This window comes from Thalassophryne amazonica, chromosome 1 (assembly GCF_902500255.1).
Source record: "Thalassophryne amazonica chromosome 1, fThaAma1.1, whole genome shotgun sequence".
Taxonomy (NCBI): Eukaryota; Metazoa; Chordata; class Actinopteri; order Batrachoidiformes; family Batrachoididae; genus Thalassophryne; species Thalassophryne amazonica.
The window spans coordinates 38,312,417-38,330,173 of record NC_047103.1 but is presented as its reverse complement, the minus strand read 5'-3'; the positions used below and the strand labels follow the sequence as shown (position 1 = coordinate 38,330,173).

Here is a 17,757-nt window from a genome sequence, read left to right as displayed (position 1 = left end):
TTATAAGGTTCTCTCCATTGTGCTTTAAAGTCCTTTCACTGAAGCGTCAGGGCTGGTTAACAAGCCTCACCACTCCCAAACTCATTAGCAACTGAATAGGTGCCAATGTGGGCCAAATAGAAGACACATCCTCCACCGCTCTAAGCCCCACTCTCCCTCCGATATGCAGCAAAAAAACAAAAAGCAAAAAAAACATGCACTTTGCCAATGTCTGTGCAACCCACAAACACCAGACAGATCAGCTAAAGCACCATCAAGGAGGTATGAGGAAAAACATTATTTAGCAGTAAGAGAAAGGAAGGTGGGGGAGACCAAAGCACGTGTGCACACGCACACAAAACACCTAACTTAAACACAGGGGTCATCTGCACCTTAGGTCCAATCTTAAGGTGCACTGACACATACATGACTTTGATTCAGGCACTTGTATGACCTGTGTCAAGCAGGAAAGTAAACTAGTCTAACAGGTGCAGACTGAAGGTGAGAGGGGCGCCGGCGCGTGCAGAGAATTTTAAAATGTTCAAAAAAAATCCTTCACGCATAAATGTCATGCTACGTGGCACGATCTGCTCGCCAACATGACATGCAGTGAACAGAGCGAGTGGTTGCGTCAGCGGATCGCATCAGAGTGCAGCTCGTCTGAAGGATTATAACGAGATGTTAAATCTAACATAAACATACTTGAACAGCTACAGACAAGAAGGAAAGAAAATGCAACTGTTTTACCAAGCCATGACAATATAAACATTACAAATAATTACCTTTTTAGACGGCTCCAAATGCTTTCTCCAGCTCATTCAGCACGCACGTGAACGGTGCTGCTGGAGCGGTCCTCTGTGATTCAGGAAGCCATTAGAGCCATTTTCAACAGACAACTTGCAGAGAAAATGATTAATTTGCTACAAAATAATTATTTTATATACGAGGTCTGTTAGAAAAGTATCGGACCTTTTTATTTTTTGCAAAAACCTGATGGATTTGAATCACGTGTGCTTGCATGAGCAAACCTTGAACCTTCGTGCGCATGCGTGAACGCATGTCGATTGCATCATTTTCTGGTAAGCAGCCTTTGTGTGAGGACATGTGTAGTGCACTCGGCGGATTTTCATTTCAAGGAAAAAGACGGAACGACTGAAGCAGCGCCGCATCAAATTTTGCCAGAAACTGGGCGATAGCCAGGTGGAAACCATTCGGATGATTCAGACGGCTTTCGGTGACTTTTCAGTCGTGTGACTATCTGAGAAATTGTGGACGAGGTGGGCATGTCACAGCATGTCCTGTGAGACTTCAACACGGAGGCGCCGCCGTCAGCAGCAGCATGAATTTCACAGCCACTCTTTTCATGGCCAAATCTTCTGTCACAGTGGAATGTATCGAAAAAGTGCTGATGTCCACCTCTTCCGCAATTTCTCGGATAGTCACTACGGTCCCGCATCACCACAGCATTCACTTTGGAAATGATCTGGTCATTTCACCATGTTGATGGCTGACCGGAGCGTTGTTCGCTCTCCACCGTTGTGAGGACGTCTTTAAACCGGTTGTACCGCTCCTTAATCTGTGTGATGCCCATAGCATCGTCACCGAAAGCGGTCTGAATCTTCCGAATGGTTTCCACCTGGCTGTCGCCCAGTTTCTGGCGAAATTTGATGCGGCACTGCTCCAGTCGTTCCGTCTTTTTCCTTGAAATGAAAATCCGCCAAGCGCACAAGACACGTCCCACACAAAGGCTGCTTACCAGGAAATGACGCAATCGACAGGCGTGAAAAAGTTCACGCATGCGCACGAAGGTTCAAGGTTGGCTCATGCAAGCACACGTGATTCAAATCCATCAGGTTTTTGCAAAAAATAAAAAGGTCCGATACTTTTCTAACAGACCTTGTATGCAGCGTCCAGAGTAGAGTGCGTGCCAAGTGGTGGAACAAAGTACGGCATCCAGCTGGGAACACAGCGGTTGGAATCATCACAACGACGTGCGTGCAAGTGCGTGAATCAAAGTCATGCACGTGTAGTGCACCTTTAGAACCTTTATGCCCATTCTAACCAACTAATCCCACCAATCATTCATCCATCCATCCTAGCTTTACCGTTGTCATGGTTGTGTCATCCTTCCTGGGAGTGAGGCCTTCAAAGACACGCAGACTGTAGAAACCAACGACAGAGGACACCATCAAGTAGCTGTGCAGCAAATCAGTCAAGGACTACAAACATTTTTCTGTAGGGAGTGAAGATGTTTCACTGAGTCACCTTTAAGTGTGCACCTTTTCAGCTATAATACAAGGTGATGAAACAACAGCATGTTGTCTGGAATGTGTCTCACTTAACTATGTCCTGGGTAAACAAAACCCGTTTAAGAATGCTGCTGTCAGTCATGGGCCATGCTGCTGCAGCCACAGACAAAGGATACAACATGAGAATGATCTCCAGCACCGCCTGAGCCACACCAAATGTGGGCAGAGAGGTGTTCCCAATGCCTCGGTCCTGGAAGGTGGAGGAAGAAAAACAGAAAACTGTGTTCATCAATGCAGTTACAAACCAATCCCTCTATCAACACATCACAAACAGAAAACAGGAAACGACGACACCGCAGGCACTTCTACACACGCAATTACACAGCGATCCTGCAAAGTAAGTTATGCGACGCTTGAAGAATTTCTCCACTTCAGCAAGACAGAATCAAATTGGCTAAGTAATGAATGGAACAAGATGAAAGAAGCTCTTTTCAAATCATTGTCGATCATACAATATGTGAACAGGTGTTCAAACAAAAACAGCACATTGCTTATGGTGAGAAGAGTGTAGATGGCTGAAAGCATGCCAAAAATATAAAAACAACAAAACAAATACTTTAGCAAACACACACCCTGTGTCTTTTGAAACTGAAGAAAACAGGGCTTGCTTTTGTCAGATATGGTACTCTGTCTGACATCAGAAACAGTGTAGAGTACACTACCTCCACAACTAAGACGTGACCGTGGAGTGCTTGCTCACAATGTACCTCTAGAACATTACACACTGAAACCATTCTTATAACTGTCTTACCTTCTACTGTACATTCAGATGTTTTGGTTAACTGTACAGTATGTTTACAGTCATCACAGTCATTACAATATACAATGTGCAGGTTATTTAGGCAAATATAAAATTAAATACAGCCCACTGTCATGTCAATGGCATCGATATTGTTGGTGCTATATAGCAATTACTATTCTTGCCCTATCAAGTCAATTTTTTTCCACAATATACTAAGAATAAGGGAATTACTATTGCTAAACTGTTATTCATATTGCATTACATTTCTTTATTATATGTATTTTTTTAAGCCTGATGAAATAAAAAGCATGGCAGGTTGCCTCATGCCTTTTTGTGCAACTGTCATCCTTGGGATCTTGCTGCAGAGCTGTGGTGCAGTGCGCTCTCTCACTCTCTTACATGGGGAATTAGCAGACAACATCTGATGTAATTTATTAATGGAGGGAAGGCAGCCATGCATTAAGATTGTGTGCACGCGCACTTGTATATGTCTGTACGCATACACGCAGGACAGTCTGCTTTCCCAGTCAGCCTCTTTTCAGTTCTTACTCTTTGCCACTGCAGAACAGGAAGGGTGATGGAATCTGTGTGTCAAAGGGAAGGGGGCTTGGTGCAGGGGACTACCAAGACTGTGATGCCTGCTGTGGCTCAGGCAGCATGCTGGTTTGTTGCTTGTAGTAATATCTCACAATAGCAATGTACAGGTCTCTCTCCACACACACACACACAAAATTTACGTGTTCAGTCATGCTGGCACATTCACGACGGAATTGTTTGCAAGCAGCGGTAACTGCTGTTTAGATGAGTCTTCCCACAGCTAACTGGAGATGAACAACATTGAAGTCTGAGGACAGAGACCAGAACTTGCAGAAATTAAAACAACAAAAACAACAAAAAAAAAAAAAACCATGTCTTTCCAAGACTTCTGCCTGAAGAAATACTCAGTTTAAGTTGTAATGGTTTAAAGAGTTGCTACGAAGCCCCAAAATTGTTCTCCATTCTTTTCGTTCCTCTGTGCACACACAGGTGCTGAAACAAAACAAATCGAGATGCACTTGTAGTGTAGACCTTCAGCTTTAATGCAAGGGGTTTAGCAAAAATACGACATTAACCAGTTACGAATTGCAGCCACTCTTATGCACATGATATAAGCAATTGTACAAATTAAATAGAATGACTTTTTTTTAATACAAATCATCATATCACTCTTCTTTAGACAAGTCCTTTACATGTCCCTACTATCATTAACCAACTGGATTTACTGCAGGTCTCATGCACTGCAGAAAATATGAAAGGATGCAAAAAAAAAAGTCAAAAGATTAATTTATTTCAATTGAAGTACATCTTGTTTACATGGACATCTGCAAGTTCATGAAACTTGTGTTGTGTAGACATCTTGTGCTGATTTGCAAGTTCACCATACAGGGTCTGATCTGGCCATTTTTCTGACGTACTGGGTATCTACTCTTGGTGGGGCTGATCCCTTTCTGATCCTGTCTTTGCTTTGGACACTAACTGTCATACACAAGTGCCTCCTTATTTTGTATCTTGAAACAGCCACATGACTTTTTCAAAGAATCCTGTATTTCAGCTGAAGTTATTTGCAGGTTTTTCTTGCCTCAACAATTTTCCTGGCAGTTGTTGCTGAAATCTTTGTTGGTCTACTTGACCGTGGATTGGTTCCAACAGAATCCATCATTTTACACGTCTTAGAGTTTGAACACTGCTGATTGGCATTCTCAGCCCTTAGATATCTTTTTTATATCCCTTTCCTGTTTTATCCAGTTCGATTACCTTTTCTTTGACAACTCTTTTCTGTGACTGTGACTCAGACTTGAGGCTGTAATTTCTGCCAAAGGTACATCAACAAAGTACCGAGCAAAGGGTGCGAATACTTATGTGCATGTGATTTCTTAGTTTGTATTTTTAATAAATTTTCAAAAAAAGAAAAAAAAAAAGAACAAGAAAAACAACACACACAAAAAAACTTTTTTCATGTTGTCATTATGGGATGTTGTGAGTAGACGTTTGAGGGGAAAAAAAATAAATTACTCCATTTTGGAATAAGGCTGTAACATAAAATGTGGGAAAAAGTTAAGTGCTGTGAATACTTTCCAGATGCACTATATCACTACAGAAAGGCAAAATTAGTTAATTAGCATGAGATGAAATGCCATTTTTTATGTGGACACTATGAGAAGGCCAGATTTTCCAGCACAGTGTGTGCCAGTGAGTGACCCTACAAGTTGGTAAATATTATTTCTGAAGATGGCAATGTGCAATCAGCAGACTGTCAGTACACACTTTAAGTGACATGAGATATTAAAAAAATATTGTAAGAAACGTTAATAGCATTACTGCTTAAGCCCCAGTCACACTGTGCCGGATCAACAAAACATATGAGGTACTGATTCTATAATTTGTGTTCGTTTTTGTCTGACAAGAGTCCTTATCCCATCCGCAAAATGTGTTTGTCATCTGATGTCTGCGACGTTCGTCAGAAAGTTTTATGCATGTTCAAAACTTTGAGTGGAATTCAGGCATAGAGGCTTTCCCACTGCCTGCACATTTGTTTGCCATTTTGTCCTCTGAATGACATTTATTTTTCCTGCAGCTGTCCGACAGTTAATTCTGGCCTTTTGATTGGCCAAAAGTCCAGCACAAGCGGAGAAAGGACCGACACAGTAAGCAGTAAGGACAGCTCCATATCTTAAAGAAACAGACAGTGTTTTCTCTGTCTGTCTCTCTCTCTCTGTTTCTCAGCAAAGAGATGCAGCAGAGCTATTCAAGTGAGGAAATATGACGTCATGCTTTCAAATGGCCAAACTCTGCTCAAATGCAGCATATTTGTCTGTAAATCGGGGAAATCCTTCTGCTCAGCACCGAATTATGTGAAAATGCGATGTCCATTAGCACCCCAACTCCACAGGAGACGGATGAATTTGCCAACACAAAATATCTAAATGCATAACTAATCCTTTTTGCGCTGTCAGAATGACTGCCTTTAGTGGGAGTCTGTTTATCTGACTTTAAATAGCCCAATTAAATTAACTTTTAATCAAGGAAATATGGTACCCACTTTCCTCAGCTAATGTTAGTGCTGAACTTCATTTCATACCTCTGTTACTGGGCACGTCCACACTGCTCTGCCCAGTATATGCGAGGTGTTTTTAATGGAAATGCATTGCAACTGGACAGGATGCAAGCGAAAATCTGCTATACAAAATCCAGTATATGGAGTTTATTATATGGAAAACCATACAAAACCACTGGGACTTTTGCTTTTGTCCGATGAGTGCGAGTATCTGGTTTACACAATGACTGTTTAAGTGAGTGTATATACAGTGAGGAAAATAAGTATTTGAACACCCTGTGATTTTGCAAGTTCTCCCACTTAGAAATCATGGAGAGGTCTGAAATATTCATCTTAGGTGCATGTCCACTGTGAGAGACATAATCTAAAAAAATTAAAAATATCCGGAAATCACAATGCATGATTTTTTTAATAACTTATTTGTATGTTACTGCTGCAAATAAGTATTTGAACACCTGTGAAAATCAATGTTAATATTTGGTACAGTAGCCTTTGTTTGCAATTACAGAGGTCAAACATTTCATGTAGTTTTTCACCAGGTTTGCACACACTGCAGCAGGGATTTTGGCCCATTCCTCCACAGAGATCTTCTCTAGATCTTTCAGGTTTGGAGTTTCAGCTCCCTCTAAAGATTTTCTATTGAGTTCAGGTCTGGAGACTGGCCAGGCCATTCCAGGACCTTGAAATGCTTTTTATGGAGCCCCTCCTTAGTTGCCCTGGCTGTGTGTTTGGGGTCATCGTCACGCTGGAAGACCCAGCCATGACCCATCTTCAATGGAGGTTGTTTGCCAAAATCTCGCAATACATGACCCCATCCATCCTTCCATCAATACGGTGCAGTCGTCCTGGCCCCTTTGCAGAAGAGCACCCCCAGAGTATGATGTTTCCACCCCCATGCTTTACGGTTGGGATGGTTTTCTTGGAGTTGTTCTCATCCTCTAAACATGGTAAGTGGAGTTGATTCCAAAAAGCTCTATTCTGGTCTCATCTGACCACATGACCTTCTCCCATGCCTCCTCTGGATCATCCAGATGGTCACTGGTGAACTTCAAATGGGCCTGGACATGTGCTGGCTTGAGCAGGGGGACCTTGCTGCATTGTAGGATTTTAAACCATGACAGCATCATGTGTTACTAATGTAATCTTTGTGACTGTGGTCCCAGCTATCTTCAGGTCATTGACCAGGTCCTCCTGTGTAGTTCTGAGCTTTCTCAGAATCATCCTTACCCCACAAAGTGAGATCTTGCATGGAATCCCAGACCGAGGGAGATTGACAGTCATCTTGTGTTTCTTCCACTTTCTAATAAATAATCATAACAGTTGTTGTCTTCTACCAAGCTGCTTGCCTGCTGTCCTGTACTCCATCCCAGCCGTGTGCAGGTCTACAGTTTTGTCCCTGGTGTCCTTAGACAGCTCTTTGGTCTTGGCTATGGTGGACAGGTTGGAGTGCGATTTATTGGGTGTGTGAACAGGTGTCTTTTATACAGGTAACAAGTTCAAACAGGTGCAACTAATACAGGTAAAGAGTGCAGAATAAGAGGGCTTCTTAAAGAAAAATTAACAGTTCTGTGTGAGCCAGAATTCTTGCTGGTTGGTAAGGGGTCAAATACTTATTTGCAGCCATAACATACAAATAAATTATAAAAAAACAAATCATACATTGCGATCTCCAGATATTTTTATTTTTTTTTTAGATTATGTCTCTCACAGTGGACATGCACCTAAGATGAAAATTTCAGACCCCTCCATGATTTCTAAGTGGGAGAACTTGCAAAACCGCAGGGTGTTCAAAGACTTATTTTTCTCACTGTATATATATGTTATATGGGGTAGCTAATAAAAAGAACAACCTGTAGTACAACTTTTATTGGTCCATCTAGTCTTTCTTCTTTCACTGAGGCAGCTACAGTTCCCCTCCTCCCCAATTCCCTCTTCGGGTCTTCTTCCGTGTTGCCCATTCATTTCATCTCCCATTACTCCCCATCATCCTTCTCTACCTACATGCTCTGCTCTGTAAAGATGAGTGGGGCACTGCTCAGTATGCTCAGAACAACATGCTGATACTTAGTACGAAAGGAAGACAAACATTGACAAGGCACTTCTATTGTGCTCTTCCCCACAACAGTCAGTGCAACGGGGCCTCATTTGACTTTCCCACAGTCTGAGGCTCTTTACTTCAGCAGCAACACCTTGTCCAGTCCTGATCCAGGCACTCAGTTATCTTTCCGATCAGGGATAAAGTAATTGCAAGGAAATTTCATTGCTAGATGGGCATAGATTTTGAGAGCTGTGGGTAAGTTTAAGTTTAAATGAATATTTTATCAGTATTGATTGTTTTACAAGAACCATTATTCCACCCCAACACACACACATACACCCCCACCTGCCCCTTTACGCCTCATCCCGCTGCTGTAAGATCAGAGGTGTGGCAGCCATCCAGCTCAACAAACGTGCAAACCATTTAGCGGGGCCACAATGCCAGGGGAGGACAGTTTCGAGCTCCATGACAAGTGTAATTTGGGGGATTTTCTATGATGCGTCATGCCAAAGAAAACATTTCTGCTCAATAAAATAATTGGAATGTCGAGGGCAGCTCTGTCAGTTGCCCGCAAGACGTAAAATTAAATGAAGGAGAAATTGGATACATAATGTTGCCCCTTCTCAGACATGACTGCAACCACAAATGCACACGTACACGCAAGTAAGTACACGCACACACCTCTGTCACTGCAGACAAGATAAGAGGGAGAGATAAGAGAACTTAAAACACATTGCATGTTAGGCAGAGATGAAAATCTCACAGCAAGAACTGTTCACCTGGAGGAAAAGCAGCTTACTCAAACCAACATGGACTTGAAACACGTAGCTTGCTCATTCAGTCCTCACACTACTGTGAAATGACTTTCAATGAACTTCCCAAACAAAACCAGAGGGACAAGGTTGGGGTCTGATTAACATCTGGTCAGGCCTTTTCTTCCAGCGTGCACCTGAGCATATCCGGAATTTGATTCAAGTCTCCGCCAGGAACATGGCAGGACTGATATGAAAGCACTTTTGCAGTTTACATTCTGGGCATGTGTACAGGCAGTAAACTTACCGTGGATCCCTTGGGCATGGCAGTCTCATCCACTAGAAGGTAGAGGATGTTCAATGCCACCAGAAGAACTGAGATTGTCTGCAGACAGATTAAAATTTGTTCATACCAAAAAGGGCATTCCGAGAGTGCATACCTCTGCCATTATTACCTCCATAACTGACAGATGGCAGATTTCTGACCCCCCCAAAATCAAATCTGATTTTTGCAACATCATAATCATAAACTACATTTACTGGACAAACCTCCTGTGGCATCATACATAGGTTTTCTGAAGCATGTCTGCAAAGCTCAAATGCAGTTGCGAATGCCCAAATGTCACCAAATTGGCAGCACCTGACTCCTGACCAACCCATAAATAGGCAAACAGGTGGAGCGTGGACAAAACTGGCATGACAAATACAGCTTGGACATGCCTCTGTCTTACAGTTACCAAAAAAAGAGAAGCTAAGCTAAGGCTAACAGGCTACCTTTGGTTCAGGTGTTTTATTAACACATTTTTGTGGACTGGGCAGTGGCTGGGTATTATAACATGTGACTGGCATACTGCCTTAGTACCCACCAAATACCCACTTAGCGCACCATCGGTGCAAGTTACCTGCTCGTTAGATGCTAAACTGATGCTAACATAGAAATAAAAATTCACAGAACGGAAACACTGGCACACCGACTTCTTTGAAGGGCCATTAATATAATCAACCACACAGCAAGCAATGTTATCTCGGATATTTGTAACAAAATACTCAGAAAGGAGAGTCATCTTGCAACGACTGCTATTGGGGGCCTTGACTCCAGCACACAGCTGTCACTCAATGCAAACACACCCTTAATTATTCATAACTTTATGTTTTAAAGTAGTATACACTGACATTTGATTTGATTTGAAAATGGTAAATGGACTGCATTTCTATAGTGCTTTTCCATCTGCATCAGACGCTCAAAGTGCTTTACAAATAATGCTTCACATTCACCACGATGTGAGGGTGCTGCCATACAAGGTACTCACTTCACACCAGGATTAAGGACCTTGCCCAAGGGCCCTTAGTGATTTTCTGGTCAGACTGGGATTTGAACAGAGGATCCTCTGGTGTCAAGCCCAACGCTTTAACCACTACACCATCACCTCCCTTAAAAAAAAAAAAAAAAAAATACACCTCCCTGCACAGATGTCATGAAAGGGGAAACTACCTATGTTTAGTTGTTATCTAAAGTTGGACATTTTAATATGGGAGTCTCACTTTTGGAGCATGCCTCAAGCAGTCATTCAAAGAATTGCAAGATTTTCCACTTCCATTTTGCCTTCATTCTTCAGTACCAAAGGTTAAGGTTTGGTTATAATATGAGCGGTAGGAACTGAGATAAAAACAAAAGCTGATTTGTAATGTTAAATAAATTAAAGAAAATAAAAGATTTTGATGCAGACTGAGATCACCCACAAAATTTTCTCAACTCTTCCACTGTTCAGTGACCATTACTCCACTACTACTACAGTGGTCCCTCGCTATAACGCGGTTCACCTTTCGCGGGCTCGCAGTTTCGCTGATTTTTTTTAGTCCAATTTTGCATGCTTTTTTTTTTTTTTACAGCGCATTGTGTTCTGCGTCCTCATCAAGCAGGCCGGTCGCGGCACCGCAAAGGTAGAGTACGCGCATTGTGTTCTGCGTGTCTGTTTATAAGAATCTTCTTGCCCAGAAGAAAAAAAGAGCGCCAACAACTACCCATAACGCTGTTCTTCACTCGGAAAAAGACACCTGCACCGAGGTGGAAAAAGGCATGACAGCTGAGCGGCGCCAGGACTAAGAGGCGCGATCAGAGGAACTGTGAAATACTGGTCAGTCACTATTAATAATTTCTTATGTGTCCAACCTCGTAGGTTGATCATTAAAGTTAGTTAGTAAAGTTAGTTCTAAAAGCCATCATAATTATTTATAGGAAAACGTTCTATTTTTATTTCTCAAAAAAATGTTTGGGCCTGAAAACAGGTTGGTCTTATTTTTCTACTAAGGTTTGAACTTTGAGAGTGTTTACACACGAGAGAAAAGTGAGAAAATGTTAATGCCTGTTTGAGAAAAGTGTGTAGTAAGGGGTTTTACAGCCTTAAAATGTTTATAATAATTGTAAAAAATAATGCTGACTACTTTGCGGATTTCGCCTATTGGGGGCTATTTTTAGAACGTAACTCCCGCGATAAACGAGGGACCACTGTATATTCTATTGTAATCCATCAAACACCTTTTTGAGTTGTAGCATCTGCAAACACAAAATGGGTGATTGCATTAGCTCCTCCCTCTTCTGTCAGCTGACAAAGGTACAAAAAATATCCGTGAGAAGAATCACTGTAAAACTGAATTTTGAAAAGAATAATAGTTATTCGATGTGATGTCATGATTTTGTAGCACCAATATTTCCAACCTATCTATAAAAAAAAAAATCACAGTAGTTTCAGGTGACTACTGAGCTATGAAACAAAAAACAGTTCCACACCAGGAAGAGTTCTGGGGTGCAGTATGTTATTCCCAGTTTACATCAGCCAGGCTTTATGCACCATGAGTAAAGAGTGTGGGCTTAATGGCAGGTCAGTCTCAGTACTCACCGTTCCTGTGAGGAGTATCAGCATCACTATGGGATACAGTAAGTTCTTCTCCCAACCTGATGCTTTTTTTCTTCTTTCTGAATGAGCATAAGCGGGACAACGTGAAATGCCTTTTAACTTATTCACACTTTGTATAACCAATAACCAACAAGGCACACTCATGTAGCGAACATCTCCTGCTTGTCATTTGACCAAAGCATTCAAGAGCCTTAGAGCTAACAACCTGTGTTGCTGAGCTAACAGCACTATTGTATTGCGATTTGGGTAAAGTGAAAGGGAGTTGGGGGTTTCCTCTAGATTCCATCATTGATGCAAGCAACTCTGTGATTAGCAACAAGGCTTCACTAGTAACTTGATAAACTTGATAGGCCAGTCATTATTATATGTTATAGTCATTGTGCATGTTAAGACACCAACATGGACTGCATTTATATCGAGCTTGTCCATCTATATCAGAAGCTCAAAGCACTTTACATTGACGCCTCGCATTCACCCATTAACACACACACACAGACACACACACACACACACACACACACACTCACACTCTGATGTCAGGGTGGCACCATGCAAAGCGCACACTACACACGAGGAGCAACTTGGGGATTAAGGAGCTTGCCCAAGGGCCCTTTGTGATTTTCTGGCCAGATGGGTATTTGAACCGAGGATCCTCTGGCATCAAGTCTACTGCTTAACTGCTAGACCATCACCTCCCCTTGGCTCAAAATAGGAAGTTCAATCTTCCTCACTTGCATCTATAAGAACCTGAAATATGTTGAATATGCAGGCTTATCTTAGAATTCTGCATCGAAGCTGATGAGAATCTATGATTCCCGCTTGGATGGGATACCAGTTTGACGCAGGTTGTTTCCCGGCCAAGGCTGGTACCCACTTAGCGCTGGGTAAACAGACAATGAAAACCAAAAAAAACTGTTATGCAAGGACAAAGACAGGTGGCATGAGCAGGATTCAAAGCTGGGTCTACATATTGGCAGGCCAGCTCCTGATCCACTGAGCTACCTGCTCTGCTACAGGAATTAGAGGTGGGTGGCATTTGTTATGGATGTACATAGTCCCCTTTCATTGTTGACCTGCCTGCCCTGTAGCGCATGCCATATTGACATTATTCATTTCCAACCTTGTTAGTCGTTTTTATTCTCAAAGTGCACCCACCCTGCTTTCCTGAGAAGTTTTTGCCAACTGCACTTTATACTCACCAACCTTCTAAATTAATGACATCATGAAAACGCTTGCTACAATATAAAGTTTGCATCTTGTCCAATATCCTAAGTGCCTTAGTGCTCTCCTCCCAGACTCTGCTCCCCAAAAGGCTCCGGCCTTATTTATAATACCCTAAAATGGATGGAAGATTATCAGACAGTTCTGGTCTCAATCCAAATTAAGAAATTAAGGCAGCAGGGGAGAAAGTGCCTGCCTGTCAGCAATATGTAAAAAGCAAATTTGATGGCTTATATTTCTACAGTAATTCAAGGTCTTAAAACACTGTATATCAGCCCTGTCTTATCATAAAAAAATAATACTTACCCAATTTATTTCTCTGATTTCTAATAAGGTCCAATTCTTTGTTGAGTTGGTGAAGAAAGGCTCCTCGAGTGTAAGTGTGTGAGGATGAGCCTGTGGAAATAACAGTCACTGAAACACCTTATTCAGTAGCAACTCAAGCAACAAGTATTTGTCTGATAGGTACACTGTGAGGAAATTAAGATACGATTAGGCATCAAATCAATATGATAACTCATGATTAATATTTCTCATAACTGCTCCACTGCTATCCAGCTGGGAGATGTAACCCCTCCACCATGTCCCTAGGGAGATGACCGGGGGCATCCTCAACAGATGCCCTATCCAAGTTCGCTGGCTCCTTTCAATAACCAGTGAGTCTACTCAGAGTCCCTCCCTGAAATTCAAACTTCTCATCATAGCCTTCAGTGTAAGGCCAGATTTACACTCTTACATAAGGTGTAAGAACCTTATTTCCAACGCTTGCATCTGCAATCTTGCTCTTTCTGTCACTACCAAGAGCTCATAACCATAGGTGAGGATAGGAGCGTATATCCACTGGTAAACAGAGAGCCTCAACTTGCGGCTCTGCTCTTTCTTCACCATCCGAAGGACCTCAGAGGCAGCCCCAATCCATCTGGTGATGTCACGCACCCCCACTTGTGAACAAGACCCTGGAATACTTGAAATCCTCCACTTGGAACAACCCTGACCCTGAGAGGACAATCCAACCTTTTCTGACAAAGGATCATGGTCTCAGATTTGAAGGACTGATCTCATTCCAGTTGCTTCACACTTTGCCTCAAACCTATCCAGTGCACATTGGACTGCACATCACTGTCTGTTGAGGCTAACAGGACCACATCATCTGCAAAAAACAGAGATGCAATTCTGAGACACAGCTTGTACTTTGGTTGGTTGTAGAGAGAGAATCATGTGTTGTAATGGACCTGGGACCACATACTCCCACAAATTATCACTGAAACAACAAAACCAACATTGACCCATCATAATCCACGACAGACAAAGACATAATTTGTGTTAATTAATTATACTTTCAGTCAGGGGTGATGTTATAATTTTGGTTTATCCCAATGCAGAATTTGAGGACTGGTGTGTTTTGTCAGAGGTACGTCCTCTGAGTACTTTTTTAGTTGACTCACCTTTCCTCTGCATTTGGTATTTGTCTTTATTAAGCAACTCCATCAAAACTCAAGTAATCCTGCACAGAACATAATGACCTCAAACAAGCAAAAATAATCTCTTGTGTCAGGAGCCGTCTAGCACATGCCACAACTGGCTGAGCGAGCTGGAGAAGACAGCAAGGGATTCTCCAGGAAAACCACAAGGCCAGCTCATTTAAAGCTGATTTATCCATTTCACTCCATTTTCCTTCCAGCCAAGAAGCACTAGCATAGGAGCCAAACTGGAAGAGTATCCATTTGCATCCCCTGGGGTGATTGGCAGATCAAGACCAATTAGTTCACTGTTACACTGTTACTAGCATGCAATAAAAATACCATCTTTCATCTTTGTTACAAGAGTGAGGGGCCAATCACTTTGATCAAACCTTTTCTTCCCTCTGTTATTATGACACACCCTGTCTGCATAGCTTTAAGCAGGTAAAAGAGAGATAGACATGAAGCAAGAGTGTTACCACCTTGTCTATGTCCTCAAACATACCTGTCCCAGGAGCTAAGCAGGGGAAAGTTTGAACCCTCCGAGCAAATGTAGACACAACAGCAAGTGTCACAGGCAGTTCAACAACCTTTTCTCTCCAGACACTGTTCAGGTTAGCCACTTATGCTCAACTGTAAATGAAACAGTCCATCACTAATGTGCAGAAAATGTCCTAACATGACCCCCTTCACCCCTAACAGGTAAACCATCAAACAAATAAATAAATAAATACATATATGTTCCTCAATAGCCCTGACAGATATGAAGCTCCAACTTATAAAAAGTACAACACTGTTTGTTGAAACAAATAGGGGAAATTGAAAAAAATTTGAACTGAAATATCTGCACATTGACATCACTCCAGACAGAAGTTAAACATATCCCTCTTGTACGTCTGCTGGCAGCTCCAGCTCAAGCCTGAATTACGGCGATGCAGAGATGCTGAGTGAAGCTTCTGGCAAGCAAGAGCACCCAGAGTAATTCAGTGTATCCTCTCCAACCTTCAGCACAGTCAAAAAATTACGTCATCCACAAATATGCTAAACACCATGCTGAGATAACAGAGGCACTGGCAAGGTCACTATGTTGCAGAGCATCTGGACAGAATTCTCTGCTCTGCCATCAACTGATCAGGGTCTTGAGAGGACAGAGCGGTCAAGCGTACGTGTCACACTGCAGTATACTCAGGGACTCAAATCACGATTGCCCTTTTAAGAATACCTGCAAAGACTAAAACCTTGTTGAAAATATTTATACCTCAGCCGGATGTGGATCCACGGGTTTACTACCAGATCCAGTACCCCTGGATCCATTGTAGTGAATCCACATTATGCCGTACTACTTTCCATCTTTGTTGACGTGAGTACAATAGTTCCACACAACATGGATCCCCAATCTTGTTTAACGTATCATTTTATCACGTATCATTTTTGTAAAAATTCAGTAACAGCTGAGGTATAAAAACAAAACACCCTTCGTCTGGGGAGCAATATGAGTGGAGGATCCAGTTCATGTTTTGTCATTATACACACATGCAACTGACATAGCTTGTGGTCATTATTTAGAAATCTCAATTGCTGTGACAGGAGAAGAAACATATGTTCTCCAGATAGATATGTTATGGACCTAAAATAAACGCCTATCGAATGAGTTTTGTTTTTGGACCATCTTGCTTATTTATGGAATTTAGCATTGTATGTGACAATTTATTCTGTCCAAACTGCATCAAATAACACACAATATGTGGTCCAATGCTCATACATTTGTCCATCTTGCTTATTTTTGGAATTCAAAAGTCCTTATGTTAGGCACCAGCAAAGCCTGTGGTGTGCTACACTGAGTTACTGTCTGCTGTTAAACTGGCCCTCAGGGAAATGATGTGAGTTCCACAAACAGAAAAAAGGTGTGATTACACACATTTTTTTCTTCCCAATGCATTTTTGACAGATGCGATGTATACGTTAGTCCAACTTGCACTCCAGAAAATAAGGGAAGCTGTTTTAGTGTGGTGATGTATGAGATACATTTATTGTTTTTGAATCACTGTCTACACAAGCTGGCTGGGATGGACTAACTTACTCATTTGCCAACCCACCTACATTTTTTCTGTCCAAGCCGGACACCATTACCAGTGCAGGGATTATTCAAGTATACACCTTTTGTCTGTTTGCTTCTTCCTTTATGAAAAACCACCATGGCCAGAATTGTAAGTAAGAAAATATGTATAAAATAATGCAATGCAACAGTCTAAACCTGGACGGTTGGTGCTGCATTAAATGTTGAAGCAAGAAAATAACAGTGTGTCACACTTTTACTGCATTCTACTCAGTCTTCTCAGCTGATCAAAGGAAGGCCACGAGAGCAGTGTTTCACTTGTGTGGACAAGGGTGAACATGTGCATGTATACATAAAAACATTCATGCCTCATATACTTAAGTATAAACTTCCACAGATCAACATCCTCATTTAATTCCAGCACCCACCGACCAGACACAAATGGACTCCAGCTTGGCTTCAGTGCACAGATGGAGATACTGACCACTTATTGTTGGCCTTATGGGGACTTGTTAGGATCAAAGAGTTTTTGAGGTGATAAGAAACAGATTACAATTATTCTACCAGTGTGTTCAAAGCAGGTTAGTGTGGAATGAGTCCGGGGGAAGCATACGCTTAGGTGACACTCTATGGAAGTGGCTGGCGTTACATTTGAAAACATGCATTATCAGGCAGTGATCTGCCTTACCTCCCTGGTTTGAAAGGATGTTCATCCTCTTCAGTTACTTACATCTATACACTTGGTTGCACACTAGCAATAACATCACAGTAGCTTTTGGCCCATGGCCAACATACTTCCTTTTTGGAATTATTCAATGTCAAAAACAAGGGATTTCACCACGAGCTATGAAAGAAATGCAGGCTGAAGTATTCTTAATAATAATAACTAGGACTGCAAGCAGTCATATACAGGCCCTCGTTTGAAGCGACCGCCTACCCAGGGCAGTGCGTCCCCTTGTGACCAGATGTGGGCATGTGCATGCAGGGGCAACCACTCATTACACAGTTAAAATTTCAACCAAATCACACAATGCACGAAGGAGTTATGACATGTTGATGGTTCATCCACTAGGGGGTGTTCAGTGTACAAACAGAGAGGTCAGGTGTGTTCAGAGGCCAACCGTCATCACACGTGAAGTTTCAAGTCAATCAGGCAAAGCATGAAGGAGTTATCATGAATTGATGTTCCAT

At 42.0% G+C, this 17,757-nt stretch overlaps 1 protein-coding gene across 4 annotated transcripts in view; it reads right to left on the bottom strand.

Moving 5' to 3' along the window:
• The window catches only part of lmbr1 (limb development membrane protein 1), a 142,311-nt gene that overhangs the window by 36,886 nt on the left and 87,668 nt on the right, over positions 1 to 17,757 (bottom strand). For all 4 annotated transcript variants that reach the window (XM_034168273.1, XM_034168287.1, XM_034168264.1 and 1 more), the window contains 5 exons: positions 13,357 to 13,446; positions 11,812 to 11,888; positions 9,222 to 9,299; positions 2,405 to 2,478; positions 2,085 to 2,175 (listed from right to left, as the gene is read on the bottom strand). In XM_034168273.1, the coding sequence (XP_034024164.1) occupies positions 2,085 to 2,175; positions 2,405 to 2,478; positions 9,222 to 9,299; positions 11,812 to 11,888; positions 13,357 to 13,446 (410 nt within the window). The remainder of the gene's footprint in view (positions 1 to 2,084; positions 2,176 to 2,404; positions 2,479 to 9,221; positions 9,300 to 11,811; positions 11,889 to 13,356; positions 13,447 to 17,757) is intronic.